Genomic DNA, 15423 nt, shown 5'->3' with positions numbered 1-15423 from the left:
GCATTTTTGGAAAGAGGACAGCAGAGGATGAAAACTGATCCTTTTAATCCAACTGTTTTAATGCAATAGGATGTAATTCAAGCCACATGTGTGCGCTGAAAATGAAAACCAAGCATCTGCACTGCATTCACATATTAAAGGTTAGAGAAGCTGTGTTGTGAGTGGCCAGCTAAAGTGAATGAAAAACAACCTCCGCTCCATCAATAAGCTGTTGAAACAGCCCATTAATGAACATTTAACCCACGACCAGCTGCTCCAGTAGATCTGCTTAGTGGTTTTACTGGGCAGCTCCCAGGTGTGAATGTGTGCACTGTGAGAGTGACACAGGGCGTTGCTGAACACGCATGCCCAGTTAGCTTCTCCCAAGAGAGTTCAAGTCAAAGGACACTTTTCTGGCTGCAGGAGGGGAAATCATATCTTACACAACCTCTGACACACTCCATTACCTGAGTTTAGAGGACAAACCTTCTTCCCAGTTTGGTGTCATGAAGGCAGAGCTAATCTAATATCGCCTTACAGCCGTTTTTTTCATTCGTGGTGCTGTCCACACCCTTAGGTTGCGAAATGACTCACACATTCTGGACACTGAACCCTATGTGGCTCCAAACTGGCACAGTGAAGAAAAAATGCTCTCCATAGGGTGGAGATTTTTTTTTCTTGGAAGAATATTTTGAGGTAAATGTTTCAAACAAATTTTTTCTCATTCATGCCTCTACGGTTACAGAGTCAACATTGATTTCTGCCTCTGAACCACATCTCTCTCTCTCTCTCTCTCACACACACACACACACACACACACACAGACACACACACTATAACACCTCCACCATCCACCTACACAACCTGCACTGCAGTCGCTAACTGCCCCCTCTTCTCCCTCAACCCATTCACCTTCCTCTCTCTATCTCGCCTGCGTCACTTGCTATGTCAGTGTTGCCATGGAAACTAATGATGCCCTCTCTGCTCTGTGGTGCTGATGCAGACAGTCTGCTGACGTCCTCACTGTGTATGGGTGGAATAACAATATTCTACTGTAGTTTCTTCCACAGGGCCACACTCAATGCCTTATGTGCTGCATGTACGCTGTATTTCTCTCTCTTACTTTCAATTCTATTCAATTCTATTCAATTCTATTCTATTCTATTCTTATCTATTTTACTCAAAAATGCTCTATTCTATTCTTTAATGTTCTACTCTATATTTTTATAGAAACTAGTTCACTGTTATATTATATAATGATTTGTTTTATTCTATAATGTTCTTTTCGGTTCTACTCTATACTATGTTTTATTATTTGATATAATGTACTTTATCCTTTTAATGCTTTGCTGTTGTTGTTGTTAATGTTCTTATATAATGATTAGCTTTATTCTATAATGTTTACTCTATCATGTTTTATTATATTATATAATGTTCTATTTCTATTCTAGCACTTTCTGTCTTCGGTCTTATTTTATTTCATATTGTTCTACTCTATTGTATTATTTTCTGTTTTATCGTGTTTTTTCTTATTCTATTCTAGTCCACACTATTCTTTGCTCTTCTGTAATGTTTTATTCTATTGCATGATGTTTTACTCTATTCTAGTCTTTTTTGTCCTGTTCTATTGGAATGTTATATTCAATTTAGAATAATTCATTCTCTATTGTTCTCTTCTAGTCTATCCGATAATATTATATTATATTATGTTCTTTTTTGTAAAATTCTGCTCTATTCTATTATTTCTGGTTCTCTTCTATAATGCCCTATTCTATTATTTTCGTTAACGTTCCATTCTATTCTATATGGTTCTGTTATTTCTGTAATAATTTATTTCTTCATTTTGTTAAAATGTATATATGTGTGAGACTTCACAGCTTTGTGTCTGACTGTTATGATTGCATAAATCTGGGTACCTATTTAGAAACACTGTATTAATAAAGAGTTTGAGAATAAGTCAAGATTCACCAGCCACTAAAACTAGTCCGTTCAATCACAGAAAACACATGGTTTCCTCATTCTACTGTGACTGCTTCCTTCCCTTTTTTCGAGTGTGTGCTCAGTTTCCACAGAAACACTTTCAGAGCACTTAGAGACATTGTAACACCTCATTTCAGTCACTTGGTCCTGAGTGAGAGCTGAATGTGACCATTGATCCTCAAAGAGCTGGAACAAGAGGTGTTGGCGTGCTTAGAGTTAGTAAGTCTGATAAATTGGAATATAATAAAACCAGTCTGAACTTGAACACCTACTGTAAAACCAAAGTGGGACTCTATTTATATATATTCTATTAGTAAAGCCTTTTAAAAGAGCCCTAGCCTTCCTGAGTTGAAGGAATATTTTCTGTAAGGCCTGTTCCTCTGTTCTTTCCTTGGCCCTCGCCTCTTACACCTTCCCCGCCCAGTCTCTGCTCTCTTTTGGCGACCCTGAGCTTTTTTATGCTATGACATCAAACCACAATGCATTGCACTGTTTGTAGTTTACCTAAAGTCTCCATGGCAATAAAGACCGGCTCGGCCCCTTATTCAAATTAAACCGGAAACCAACGTCATTTTGGGCCAATCTCCGCGCTCTGGAGTGACATAATGGAATTTTTAGGGCTAGAAAGCGAGCGAGGTCTGGCGCTGCGCATAGCAGTCGTGCCATCGGGAAAAGACAATATCATCGGCGCGCTGAAGAGACGCATCAGAGCCCCTCCGGCACAACAGCTCAAGTGGTCGTTAGATATAGTGACTGATACACAAGAAGCGGTTAAGGAATTACGATCGCATACAAATAAGGATCAGCTTATTTCCTCATGTTTGGATATGATTGCTGTAATGCGTAACGCTCAACACTCCCTCATGTGAGGGTGTAGAATGGAAACATCCCTCTACCCAGGCACCGTGGTGAATAATCCGAGGGTCTCCAGCATCTATTCCCAGAGCACGATGATGAAAAAGGAGGACATTAATCTGAACCTGGAAGACCACAACTCCGAGCTCAAACAAAACCCGCTCCGGGACACAGACGGACTCCTCAACTCCCCAGACTTGGGACTCTTGAAACTAACCTCTCCGGACCTGGAGCGCCTTATTATCCAGTCAAACGGCCTGGTCACCGCCGCTAACCCTGCCTCACAGTTCCTGTACCCGAAGTCAGCCAGCGACGAGCAGGAGTTCGCGGAAGGTTTCGTCAAGGCGCTGGAGGATCTCCACAAGCAGAACCAGCTGAGCGAAGCGGGCTGCGTCTCCGTGGATAGACTGGAGCTCCTCGGATCAGCCAACGCGGTCGGATCCTCGGGGCTCCAGACATCAGACCTTCCTGTTTACACTACTTTAAACGGCTATGCGGCCAGTCCGCTCGGAGCCACCACCATCAACTACTCCACGGACACGATCCCCTTCCCGCCGCCTCCGTCTCATCTGGCCAGCGCGCAGCAACAGGCGGCCGCTGCGGCTGCTCTGTCACGACTCCAGTCGGCTGGCTTGGTGAAGGACGAGCCTCAGACTGTACCAGACATGCAGAGCTTCGGGGACAGCCCCCCGCTGTCTCCCATTGACATGGACAACCAGGAGCGCATCAAGGCGGAGAGGAAAAAGCTGCGGAACAGGATAGCCGCCTCCAAATGCCGCAAGAGAAAGCTGGAGAGGATCTCCCGGCTGGAGGACAAGGTCAAGAGCCTGAAAACGCAGAATACAGAGCTGGCCTCCACAGCCAGCGTCCTCAGGGAGCAAGTGGCCCAGCTGAAGCAGAAGGTGATGAACCATGTCAGCAGCGGATGCCAGCTTTTACCAAACCAGGTCCAGGCTTACTAATGGTGCTCTTCATGGATGTTTATACAGCTCTAAATATGCTCTGAGGATACAGGCCTGTATTATTAGAAACACTCTGCAACACAGAATCCTTATCAGAGAATTTATATGAGGCCACTGTAAATGCACCCTCCTGATAAAGCCTGTAACTGAGAAACTGAACAGACTTTTGCACTCGCAGTGCAACGAACAGAGCTGCGAGTCTACTGGAATAATGACAGGTTAACCAGCAGCAGGTGTGGGCTGCAGCCTCCTCTGATTCCTAAAATTCTGGCAGTGTTATGCAGACTTATTTTGTTGCCCTAATTTTTTTGGGAAGCCATGTAGCAAACTGTTATCCAGTGGACTGGTGGTGTAGGATAGTGTGTGTAAGCTGGACAATCTCAACAGGAGTGCAACCAAACACCAGGGTGTCACCAAGTGCTGTCACCCCCTGTGTAATATAATGCCTTACTTGTTTACAAGCACTTATCAATGACAAATATATATTTTATTTACTGAAACATTTCTTATTTTACATATGGTCTTACTTTTTGTCTTTTTTGTTGTTGCAAAAATGAACACTGCATGTCTGTCGCTTTGTACAGTAACCATTGTATTTTTTTTATTATGGTGGCTGCTTTGTAGTTCTTCAGTCGCCAAAACTTCCATGAATGTATGTGTACGTGCTGAGAAAACCTATCTATACATGTGTAATGGACTTTCAAGTCTCTACCTGACAGTTATTAAATTCACTACATTACTAAAAACTTGTGTTTCGTTTCTTACTAAGAACAGGCTCTGCTTGTTTATATTATTGTTAGAAGAAACATTTGTGATGATAGTATAGAAAGTCACACCTTTACATGCATCTTCTCTTTTCCAGTTGACACTGTGGGTGTTGTATTATGTGCTGTAGAAAAGCTGAACCCAACCATAGATGGTCAAACAACTCTGATGGGAGAAAACAAGACATTATTGCAGTATTATGCCCTCTGCTGGGCACAATACAATTGACTCTAAACCATTTCTTAAAAATCACATGTGCACTTCTTGTAAATGAACCAACAAAACTCCAGCTTATAGAATTTGTTTATTGGTTCCTCATTTTAGCAAATCTGGCATTACAGAATTACAGCACAATTCACACAACTATGGGCAGAAAACTTCTATTTACAAGAGTTCTTTATGACAGAGAGGGAGGAAGAAGAGGAGAGTTGAAAAGGACCGATTAGTGTTCCTTAGATATCAGCAAGTTTACAGCTGTAGCAAAACACAATAAATAAAGTAACAAAAATCAACCAACAAGTCAACCAATGCAGTAAGAATCCCTATTTGAATGAAGTGTTCAGACTATTCACTTAACATTTTCCCTTTTTGTAGCTACTGCACAGAGTAGGAAAACACTACCACACAAGTTTGTTGGTGAAAGTCTCACTAATGTCTAACAAGCAATCTTTTTGGCTCTAAATATGTCTTCAGAGATCTCTTTGGAAAGAACAATTATTAAGACCTGTGCCTTCATAGAAACTGTACATTTACACACCCATGTACAGTATGTGTGTTTCAAAGCTTCAGCAGGGTTGTACGGTACTCATATTAGGGTGTGGAGAGAAATAACTGCTATTGCTCTGTGAGAACAGTCTGCTGTTAAACTACCAAGTCTTAAAAGTTACATAACTGATATCAAAAGACAAACAAATTTCCCTCCAAAGCTCCGCTAACATGATAAGAGATTCTTACACTGGAATGTTTTTAAATGTTCCTCTTGAGGAAGCATCTTATATTCACTGTAAACACGAATACATCTTCATTTAAAAGCTGGGAGCGTTTAAGCATTTGAACACTATTGAACATCTCCTTAAAAAGTAGAGTGCAGATCGCAATGCATAATCTAGGAACATTACCTTCAAAGCAAATAAAGTTATAAATAATACAAAATAAATGTTTTATTTTGAAATAACTTAAGTGTTGACATTTTTTTTTTCACATGCCTTGTATGACTGACAGAAGGTTTGTACTGTATACACGATCAGACAAATCCCTAATAGTAACATCAGAGAGAAATAAAACTCACAATTTGACATTAACATGCTTCAAAACATCATGTTTCTCCCATAAAGTAAAAGATGGAAACATCTACCATGACATAATCTGTCCTTGATGAAGAGGTCCGTGGTGCACCGGTGCTCACACTGAATCACATGCCTTTCTGCTGAGTGCATGTTGCACATTGTATGCAGTGAATTAAAGTTAATACAATAAGAAGGGGTTCACATGTGAATGCTTTAGCCCCATGTGGTTCCATCAAGTACTGAAACTGTCGGACAGACGGGTTTTAAATTAAAAAACAGCTGATACAAATAACCATCCAGTCAACCACAATCAGATAAAAACATCAATAACATGCACCTCTCACTAAAGCACAAGTAGGAATCCAATATCCTCAATCATTGTTATTGTATATTGTGTTAATTATATATGTATATATATTATATATGCATTATTAAATGCGTATCTATTGACTTTTAAACATTTATACACTCTCCATCTGGTGAGAGACATTGCTTATCGTTTTATTCTGTCCTATGTCTTAAAAAAATAGTAAGAAAAAAGTTTAAAAAAAACAAAACAAGAGCAAGGATCTAAGACTGACCAACCTCCATAAAATGAATATTTAAAAAACTGCGAAGGGCCCACAAATTAATGACAATGACTTGACAAGCAAGCTGATGTGGATGACTTTTGCTATTCATTCCTAAAATGAAAAGAAAAACTTTTAAATCACCCCATTTGGACATCAATGAAATATCTTTTAAGTCAATATTAAATCAATAAATATCCCTATGAAATATATATAAATAAATAAGGCAATGCATCTATAAATAGATACAAATAATAATTACGAATCTATATTTGAGTCAACATAGGTCAATAAATAAGCTTTAAAAAAAGTTTTTTGAAGCACTACTTTAAGTAACATTTATTTCACAATTCCACATTTATATATTTTTGGGGGGATTTATATTAATTACAATGTTTTAATAAATGTTTATTTATATTCATTACCTGATTTACTTATATGATGATTCATTTCATAGGCATATTTATTTATTTATTTTATTAAAACAGACTTAAATGGTATTCCATAGATGTTGAACATGGAGTGTAATTATCTGTAGTAACTCGATCCCAACAGTGAGAAGGACCAGTGATTTCACATGCTCAAAAACACACCAGACCCACTCAAATACATTAAAAAACAAACAAACAGCAACCCTATCCACATCAACAAACATCATTTGGGACTAAAAGAAAAACGACTGATTTGTATCCATTTAGGTTTGAGGTGTTATTGTGATTGGGGCCTGGGATTGGAGCCTTTTATAGTAAAACCCAATTGCAGACGCGTCAATAAGGAATGATGGAGTCTCAGCCTTCAGAGGCCTTATATAAATCTGTTAACATCCTGTAAAGTGTGTGCGTTTGTTTGTGTAAACGTGCAAATAAGAAAGACTTGGGATTGTACCTCTGTTAAATGTTCTGCACCCCTCTGACTAAGTTAGCACTATCACATCATCGTTTTATTACTGAAATTAACAAAAACTTGAGTGTGCTGATGTAGATAATGCTTTTGGTGTAGTGAGAGGGGTGGAGAATCTAATCAGCCAGGTTGTGTGTCTCTGTATTGCAGTGTCTGTGTGTTATATATTTGGTAGTGTGAGACAAAAAAAAAAAAAAAAAGTGTGTGGATTTTTAGGAGAGCAGACAGTGTGTCATGTTTAGCAAGCACAATCCTGATGGGACCTCTGAGGCTGCTCGGTAAGTTGTGGCCCCTGTTTAGTGCCGGTGACAGTCGGGTCGTTGTTGTCCAGAGTCTCTGACATCCTCTCACAGATGATGTCCACCAGCCGCTCGAAGGTCTGCTTCACGTTAATGTTGTCTTTAGCACTCGCTTCGAAGTGCTCAAAACCTGCAGGGACGGGTGGTAGAGACAGAGAGAGGCTGTTACGCTTATTGTTCCGATTTGAAGCCTACCCCGTTAATCCACTTATCATGTCTGGCTGATCGGGGCTACAGTTAGACCGACGGCTCAGAACCTCAATAATTCCCCCCCCGATATCAGATTTGTATACGTTTTTATGTATTAAATGTATTCATAAGTATATCTCTTCAGATCAAACTTAAACCTCACGAACATCTGGCTTTTGTCTTTACTGGGAAAGGTTAATCGGCATTTGTTTCTGGGACAAATGACTCTGTAGTAGTCACGGGTATTTATCATGTCCAGCTCCCATCAGCAGTGATGGAAACATGACACTGGAGTGCACATGTTAATTTATGCTCCTTTTCTAGTGCGATGCTATGACTCTCTGACATCTCAGCCACAAATTCCATCTGTCTCTGTTCAAGCAGTGATCCAGTACCGTTCCAAATGAGACGGCACCAAGTTTGAAAGAGACATTGACTAAGAAACAGATATGAAAAAGAAGCAACTACTGTAACATTTCTACAGGCCTCCATGCTGCTTTCCGTATACTAACCCTGTTTTCTGGCACATTTGTGATCAAATTTGTGTCAAACGTGACATAAAAAAGAGAAAGGATTACTTTTCTACTGGCAATGAGTAAGGTGTCTATTGCCTAATTTCATCAGGTTTTCCCCCTTTTAAAAAAACTGCACTAACAACTTTTGTAGGAAAAAGGGTCCATGACTCAGTTTGATCACTTTTTGATGTTACATTTTGTAACAGCAAGACCATAAAATACCCAGAGCTGGCCTAGAAAAGCAGCTACCTAACTGCTTTACGAAGACTAAATAATCACACCTCCATTAAAATGTCAACATCAACATGTAGATAGTCAAGACTCATGCCAGTAAGGCTATTTGGCACAGCTGCATTTGATTTACAATTACTTCAGCCTGACATCAGTTTCAAACATGGTGAAATTATGTAGTGTGGCAAGCTGTAAAAGGAGATTAAAAAAAAGATACTACACTCGACATTTGTTTAGAAAACTTCAAAAACGACTCAAAATCCCACTGTCCAAACATAATATAAACATTAAATCTTTACTCCTGTTTGGATGCATAATTTACACATCATTTTGAGATGAACTGTATGAGTCATGATTATATACAAATGCTCCCAGGAGAGAAGCAATGGGAGAAAATCAACACACATAGCATGTAGTCTTAACTCTGACCGGCTGACTTACCCAGCTGTTCTGACAGCTGCCGGCCCCTGTCTGTGGCCACCACTCGTTCATCATCCATATCACATTTGTTCCCCACCAACAGGACCTGGGCGTTGTCCCACGAGTATGTCTTGATCTGGGTCGACCTGTTAGTGGATACAGTAGGGGGTCATTTATTTCTTAGATGCTAAAGCAGTTTAGAAAGTGCCGTGAAAGGGGAATCATAATCATAATTCCTATTAGTTCATATCACATTTTGATCACAACTTCATTTTGAGATACGGGAAAACTACTAGTAGCTTCAAAAGAGCAAACATGTTAACATAACAGTCACCAGACAGGTTTCTAACACGTCAAGTTTAACGTAATTATCATAACCTAGCATTGGGCGGCATCTATATATATTTTTTTCCCATAGTGTCATATTTTTCTGACATTCATTCTTCATCTGACTTTTCACTTGCAAATCAATGCTCTCCAACTGAATGACTTGTCTGAAATGTGTATGATTCTCCTGACTGAATGACTACTTGTGTGGTTGCCCCATCCTCTACATGCCTCGTCTCAGCAAACCCAGATCTCAGAAATTCAGCTGGTGCATACATCATGGTGACAAATAACAGCACAGCTGGATGAAAACATAGAAACGAGAGTAGGCCATTAATGCACGAACATGCATACTCAGGGGTCCCTACCAGTCTTGAACGGCGTTAAAAGACTCCTCATTGGTGATGTCATACATGAGGATAAAGCCCATGGCTCCCCTGTAGTAAGCTGTGGTGATTGTCCTGTAGCGCTCCTGGCCAGCAGTGTCCTACACAAATACACAAAAAAAACACAGTTTTGATTGACATTCTCGCAACATTATGATGAAAACATACTAAAAATAAAAACCACCTGCACCCAAATGACAAAGTTTCCATCCATCCACTGATGCTCTTCCTCAGATTTGTGGTCTTAACATTGTACATGTAGGTTTAAATAAGCATTAGGAACCAGAGAAATGTGTGCGTCTTTTTTTGTCTTCTTGTGCATTTGTCATCAAGCACCTGCAAAGGATTTATGACGGTGCACGTGCCTCCTGATGATTGCAGAGGTTTGACATTAAGCCAAACTCCCATGAACATTAGGTATTCCTCTGGCGTCCCATGTAATAAGCAGTTTGTCCCAGGGTCAGGCTTTATGGCTAATGTTGAGTACACTTCAAGGGTATTACCATTACACAGCAGATGAAGTGATTCTGGGGCCTGCTGAGGCCAGCTGGTAATCATTAGAGATACACAGTAATAAGAGACAGCTTCAGTTACAGATGTGATGGAGCAGCATGACAAAACAGACATTCTTATAAAATCTGCAGATAGTAAGGAAAGTCGACTAAATTTTTAATCAAGCAAACAATTTTTGCATGTTATTTGTTGATTGATTGGTAGATTGCCAGAAAATGTATCTGGAACTTTTCTGGTAATTGATTGTTTTTTTTTTTTTAAAATGTGGCACTTCTTAAACAAAAATGTTAAAAACTATTTGCACGTAACATCTCCAATGTGAGGATTTGCTGCTTTCTCCATCACCATAAACTGAATATTTTTGGGTTTTGGACTGTTGGTTAGTCAAACAAGACATTTGAATATCAGCTGGACTGTCTGGACTGGACTGTGGAGTAGTCAAATGGAAGACTTTTGACATTGTATAAAAATAAAAATTCATGGTTTTGTATGTACCTTATTATGTGTTCCGTACCACAGTTCAGTATATTTTTGGTACAGCAGGGAAAAACAAAAAATAATCAATTTGTTTATTCATTTTAACGGTGCGTTCAGACCGGACGCGTAGCGAATATTTCGCGCGACAAGATTACATACAAAGTCAATGCAAACACGCGAATAGACGCGAATTTTTGCCGGCGACGCGAATTGCGGGTTTCGCGCGACACGAATGCCGCGATTGACGCGAATTTCGCGGCGCGAATGAAACAACTCGAATTCGCGTGAGTTCAATAAATTCAACTTTGGCGAAATATTCGCGTGACGCTGTGTCGGGACAGCCTATCAGCGTTGAGATTCTGGACGACAGTGTCCGAGATACATACATGAGAGAGAGGAGAAAAGAGGCAGGAAGGAGGAGTGGGTCGGCAGGAGGGACAGGAAAAAGGTGGAAGTACTCTGCGGTCCTCTCTCCGTGCTGAGTGCACCTCCGGATGATGTCACTCACCCAGACACGACGGCAGAGCAGGTACAGGGACGCTATGCTTGTAATGTCAGCCATGGTTGATGACAGAATGAAATGGAGGCAATTATTTGGCGCTAAATAGTCTCTTGGGCGAAAATTCGCGTCGCGTTACTCGCGCGAGTGACGCGAATTAAATTCAATACTCGCGCGTATCAATTCGCGCGAGTAACGCGACGCGAATATTCGCTACGCGTCCGGTCTGAACGCACTGTAAGTAAACATTCAACAGTGTCTCAAAGGCCATTATCATTCCTGTAAGAGTTAAGCAACAACAATATTAACACAAATGTTAGAAATGCCCCTTCATCAGACTCTGACCTGTTGGTAATTGCTAAACTGCAACTTGTGCTTGTTTATACATGGGAGACACAACAGACTGACTTAAATGCACACGTGAAGGCACATTGTTGGGGGTCAGATGCTCTGAGCAAATGCTTTAATTTGGTATTCTCGAACATGTATAGTATTTGTGACTATGGTCTCAAGCAGCAATAAACACTCTAAAGCATTAGTTGCCACTTTGGCACAGTCTCAATCTGCAGTGGAAGGCTGTCCAATTGCTGCGGGGAGAAGAACTTGCCTCCACATGTTTTGTCTTGTTCTGCTAATCAACACTTTTGGGGCAATGCTGTTGTAAATTAAATTTTGTGTCCTGTGTAAAGTGTACTGACAGACATAGCTGATTTCATCTGAATACGTTTAGACCTAAACTGGTAATTGAGCACCACTAACCTGGTTAACCGGGCTAAGCTGAATACCATGCTACAACTGATAGACAACAACTAGTGCATTGCTAAAACTTTCTGGGTAAAACCCACAGTTTCCTGTTCCATGTGTGTGAGAAATAGATAAATAGCATATTTTTAAAGTGTTTGTGATGGGGCGTGTGGAACCAAGTATTTAGGAAACCGATTTGACTGTCCTGTACCGAACTGCTAAGGACGAATAGCGGGAGATTAATCGATAAGGAAAATAATTGTTTGTTGCAGCTTTGAGTAATGCATTATGGAGGATAATCAAAATATGAGATTGGGCTCTGTATCAGAAGATACAGAGAAAATATTTATTGCAACATCTGCAGTGATGGAATCAACTTCCACCTGTTATACCTTTACTTCTTCAGTGAGATCTCAGTCTAGAAAGCACAGCGCACTGCTTAAACTGCAGAACACGAAGGCAGCAACAAGCAAAGGAAGGTGAGATTTCAATTCCTTTTTCCAGCTATTCAGGAGTTCAGATTAAAATGTCAGCTATTGTAAAGCAACCAGCTTGATTCACTGTGAGTGACTTGCTCCTCCAACGCAATTTTCTCATTTCTTGTCACCCTCGACCACCATGTCTGCTTGTGTGTGTGTGTGTGTGTGTGTGTGTGTGTGTGTGTCGACTTTCTCACCCATATCTGCAGTTTTATCCTCTTGTCGTTTCTGTAGATGGTTTTCACCTTGAAGTCGATGCCCACTGTGCTGACAAAGGCTGGTGTGAACGAGTCGTCTGCATAGCGGAAGAGGAAAGAAGTCTTTCCTACGCTGCTGTTGCCAATGATAAGGATTTTAAACATGTAATCAAAGTTCTGGTCCGTGGACTCCTTCTGTCCGTATGTGGCATTTGCAGACGCCATCTATGAAAGGATTGAAATCACAGTTTAATCAGTTACAGGAAAGCAGCTTGATAAACCAGCATTTAATAATGTAAACATCTTTAAAATAACCCAATAGAATATCCCCCCCACTACCACAAATGATCACAAAAATACTCAGTGTTGAATCAAAGCCTCTCTGACAGTTTCTCCAAAACTAAACATTACATAAATGTACAAAGGTAGAGCTGTTCTATTTGATTCTGTCAGATTGTGCAGGTACTGTATACCCAACATTGTGTCCAGTCCCTGCAGTTACACTGTCACACACAATCACCCTGTCACTGGTTGAATCATTTCAGGTTTGGTGCAAGTATATGATTTTAATGGACAAGTAAATTTACAAAACAGCCAGAAACAACCTGTCTGGTTTAGTGCACCACACCCATTGTCAAATAGCTTGCATAATTTTGTATAATTTATAGTGAATTAGTTTCAGTTGGTCTATAGGTGCCAAAAACAAAAAGATCAAATTATTTACAAAGTGCATTGTATTCACGTTCAAGAAACTGCCCCCAGCTGAAAACTGACATCAGGATAAGCAAGATCATCCGCTGATATCACCTAGAAACATCCTCTGAAGCTACTTTAACATTGATACAGCAGATACAGGGATACACACTTTTGAACCACAGAGATCCTAAACATGTGCAGACAAAATGACAAAAGGTCATTAAGTTATTAAAATAGCATAATACGACAATTCTACCATTATATCAAAGGCTAAAAGTGTAGATCAAGTCTGAGGAAGGAAGGCGTGGCAGAAATCAGCTACCAAGACAGCCTTGCAAGTCACAAATATCAAATTTACTGAACTCACTGTTTAACTGTTTCTGGTTAGTTTTCCAAATGTGGCATCACAGACAGTCCATTTGTAATAAATTACACCAGAAGAAAACGATCTGAATCCACGTTAGTAAAAAAACTGCCTTATTGGGGTTAAACGATGTCAGTATCGCCTGCTGTTTGAGGTTACACCCCCAGTCTCCCAACTTTATCAGGGAATAAAACGGTGCAGCCGTTTCGCCAAGAGGCTGTGTCAATACAACCAGCGAGCCAATACTCACACACATCCACTTCATGTCAATAATACTGGTTGGACAAGGAATGCGCACCTCCGCCCCCTCAAGATAAGAGGACGGAAGTGCCAGAGCTTATCAGGCTAAGCATCAGCTAAACTGACTATCCTTTCCCATCCAGGAGGGGCAGGGAACATCCATGGAGAACTACACTAGCCAGCCAATTATGAATGGCCATATGGCTGGGCAGAATTTGCCTCGTAGTAAAGTAGATAAACACAGACAACTGACAGCGCCTGTAGTGCCTCCTGACTGTTTTTGAACACAACATGCTCCCATTTAAACGGCCTGAACCACATCCTTATCCATAGCGGAGCTTATCTGGCGTTAGCCTGCTAGTGAATATGTAGCTAGCTGCTGAAACTGACAGTCTGGCTCAGGTTGACTGGAGAAAAACCCAGAAAATATAATGTGAGGCGTTTCGTAATTAACCACTTACCGGCTTAAATAACGACTCTACAAGACACGAAAACACTACAGATAAAAATGTAGTTATAAGCTTTTTAAACGCATTACATTAAGGTAGCATCGCCACCTTCAAAGCTAAACCAGCAGACCGTTACCAGTATTTAAAAGTGGCAGCAGAAGCTAGCTAAGCATCCCAGCTAGCGTCATGTCAAATGAAGGTTACTCTTCCCTATTTACGACAAAATTTTCAGTCATAATCCAACATATGACGAACGACAAACAGCCCGCATGTTATCCGTCGACTTAATACGACCGGCAACGACAAATAAGCGCAGGGTTTACCTTGAAATGTGTGTTTTATCCTCGGCTTCCCAGCAGCGCCAGTGCCCAGCTTTGCACCTGCAGTAGCTCGTGCGTCTCTTGATTGACAGCCCCGGCATAAGCAGGTCGTAACGGAGAGTAAGGATGATTGGCAGGACGGCCGACCAATCAGAGAGCAGTGTTCGTTCATTCACGTAAAGTCCCGCCCCGGCCCATTCTGTTATTTAGAGGTTTTAATTCAGTGCATCATCAGGGGATGAAGAAGCACTCAGATCATCTGCTTAAGTAAGAATAGCAATAAGTATTGTGTTTTTAAATGACTTTATATGCCTTTATATGTCTTTTTGATTAGTTGATCTTTTAAGTGACATATATGTGCCACTAAGCATTTCTTCTTTAATTTAATTGGTATTACCGGTTTTTCTCCTATTATTATTAATTATATAATATACAATAAGCTATAAAATGTTATTATTATTATTATTATTAATAATCATTATAATATTGTTATTATTTTATTTTGTATGATTACGCTGTATCTGCATAGTAACTAAAGCAATTAAGTAAATGTAGTGGGGTTAAAATGTACAATATAGCTAATGGAATTACTCATACTTCATATATTCTGCTTAACACACAGCATTACCTTTCCTCTTAAGTACCTTTAAGGTTATTTAAAAACTGTATTACCTAATTTTACATTTATCATCTATTTTACACTACTTATATATTATATTGTATATAATCACATTAGTCTTTGTTGAAGCTTTAATATTTTTGCACTGGTGAAAAATAAAAGA

The 15423-nt window shown here is 40.0% G+C and overlaps 2 protein-coding genes across 3 annotated transcripts; one reads left to right on the top strand and one right to left on the bottom strand.

The window, feature by feature from the left end:
• Nucleotides 1-2596: 2596 nt before the first annotated feature.
• On the top strand, nt 2597-4417 carry LOC131980060 (transcription factor JunD-like). Its single transcript, XM_059344205.1, has one exon. The coding sequence runs from the start codon at nt 2838-2840 to the stop codon at nt 3774-3776; it is 939 nt and encodes a 312-aa protein (XP_059200188.1). The 5' UTR covers nt 2597-2837; the 3' UTR covers nt 3777-4417.
• A 409-nt stretch (nt 4418-4826) lies between these two features.
• On the bottom strand, nt 4827-14773 carry rab3aa (RAB3A, member RAS oncogene family, a). Of its 2 annotated transcripts, none has more exons than XM_059344207.1 (5): nt 14645-14773; nt 12573-12797; nt 9646-9764; nt 8972-9096; nt 4827-7725 (listed from the first exon to the last, which is right to left on the bottom strand). In XM_059344207.1, exons 2-5 carry the CDS (start codon nt 12795-12797, stop codon nt 7535-7537), a joined length of 660 nt encoding a protein of 219 aa, XP_059200190.1. In that variant the 5' UTR covers nt 14645-14773; the 3' UTR covers nt 4827-7534. The 2 variants fall into 2 exon arrangements, with proteins under 2 accessions (XP_059200190.1, XP_059200189.1); XM_059344206.1 differs by lacking the exon at nt 14645-14773 and adding an exon at nt 14334-14546.
• Between the last annotated feature and the right edge of the window lie 650 nt (nt 14774-15423).

Source organism: Centropristis striata, chromosome 11 (assembly GCF_030273125.1).
Source record: "Centropristis striata isolate RG_2023a ecotype Rhode Island chromosome 11, C.striata_1.0, whole genome shotgun sequence".
Classification (NCBI taxonomy): Eukaryota; Metazoa; Chordata; class Actinopteri; order Perciformes; family Serranidae; genus Centropristis; species Centropristis striata.
The sequence above is the reverse complement of the archived record's forward strand: the minus strand, read 5'-3'. Positions and strand labels throughout refer to the sequence as shown.

What these genes read in the sequence shown, in the direction of transcription:
- LOC131980060 (XM_059344205.1), top strand. Translation starts at nt 2,838, where the DNA reads ATGGAAACATCCCTCTACCCAGGCACCGTGGTGAATAATCCGAGGGTC.
- rab3aa (XM_059344207.1), bottom strand. Translation starts at nt 12,797, where the DNA reads ATGGCGTCTGCAAATGCCACATACGGACAGAAGGAGTCCACGGACCAG. An exon ending in GGATAAAACTGCAGATATGG is followed by an intron (nt 9,765 to 12,572) that starts GTGAGAAAGTCG and finishes GTATTTGTGTAG; the next exon opens with GACACTGCTGGCCAGGAGCG. An exon ending in TTTAACGCCGTTCAAGACTG is followed by an intron (nt 9,097 to 9,645) that starts GTAGGGACCCCT and finishes ATCCACTAACAG; the next exon opens with GTCGACCCAGATCAAGACAT.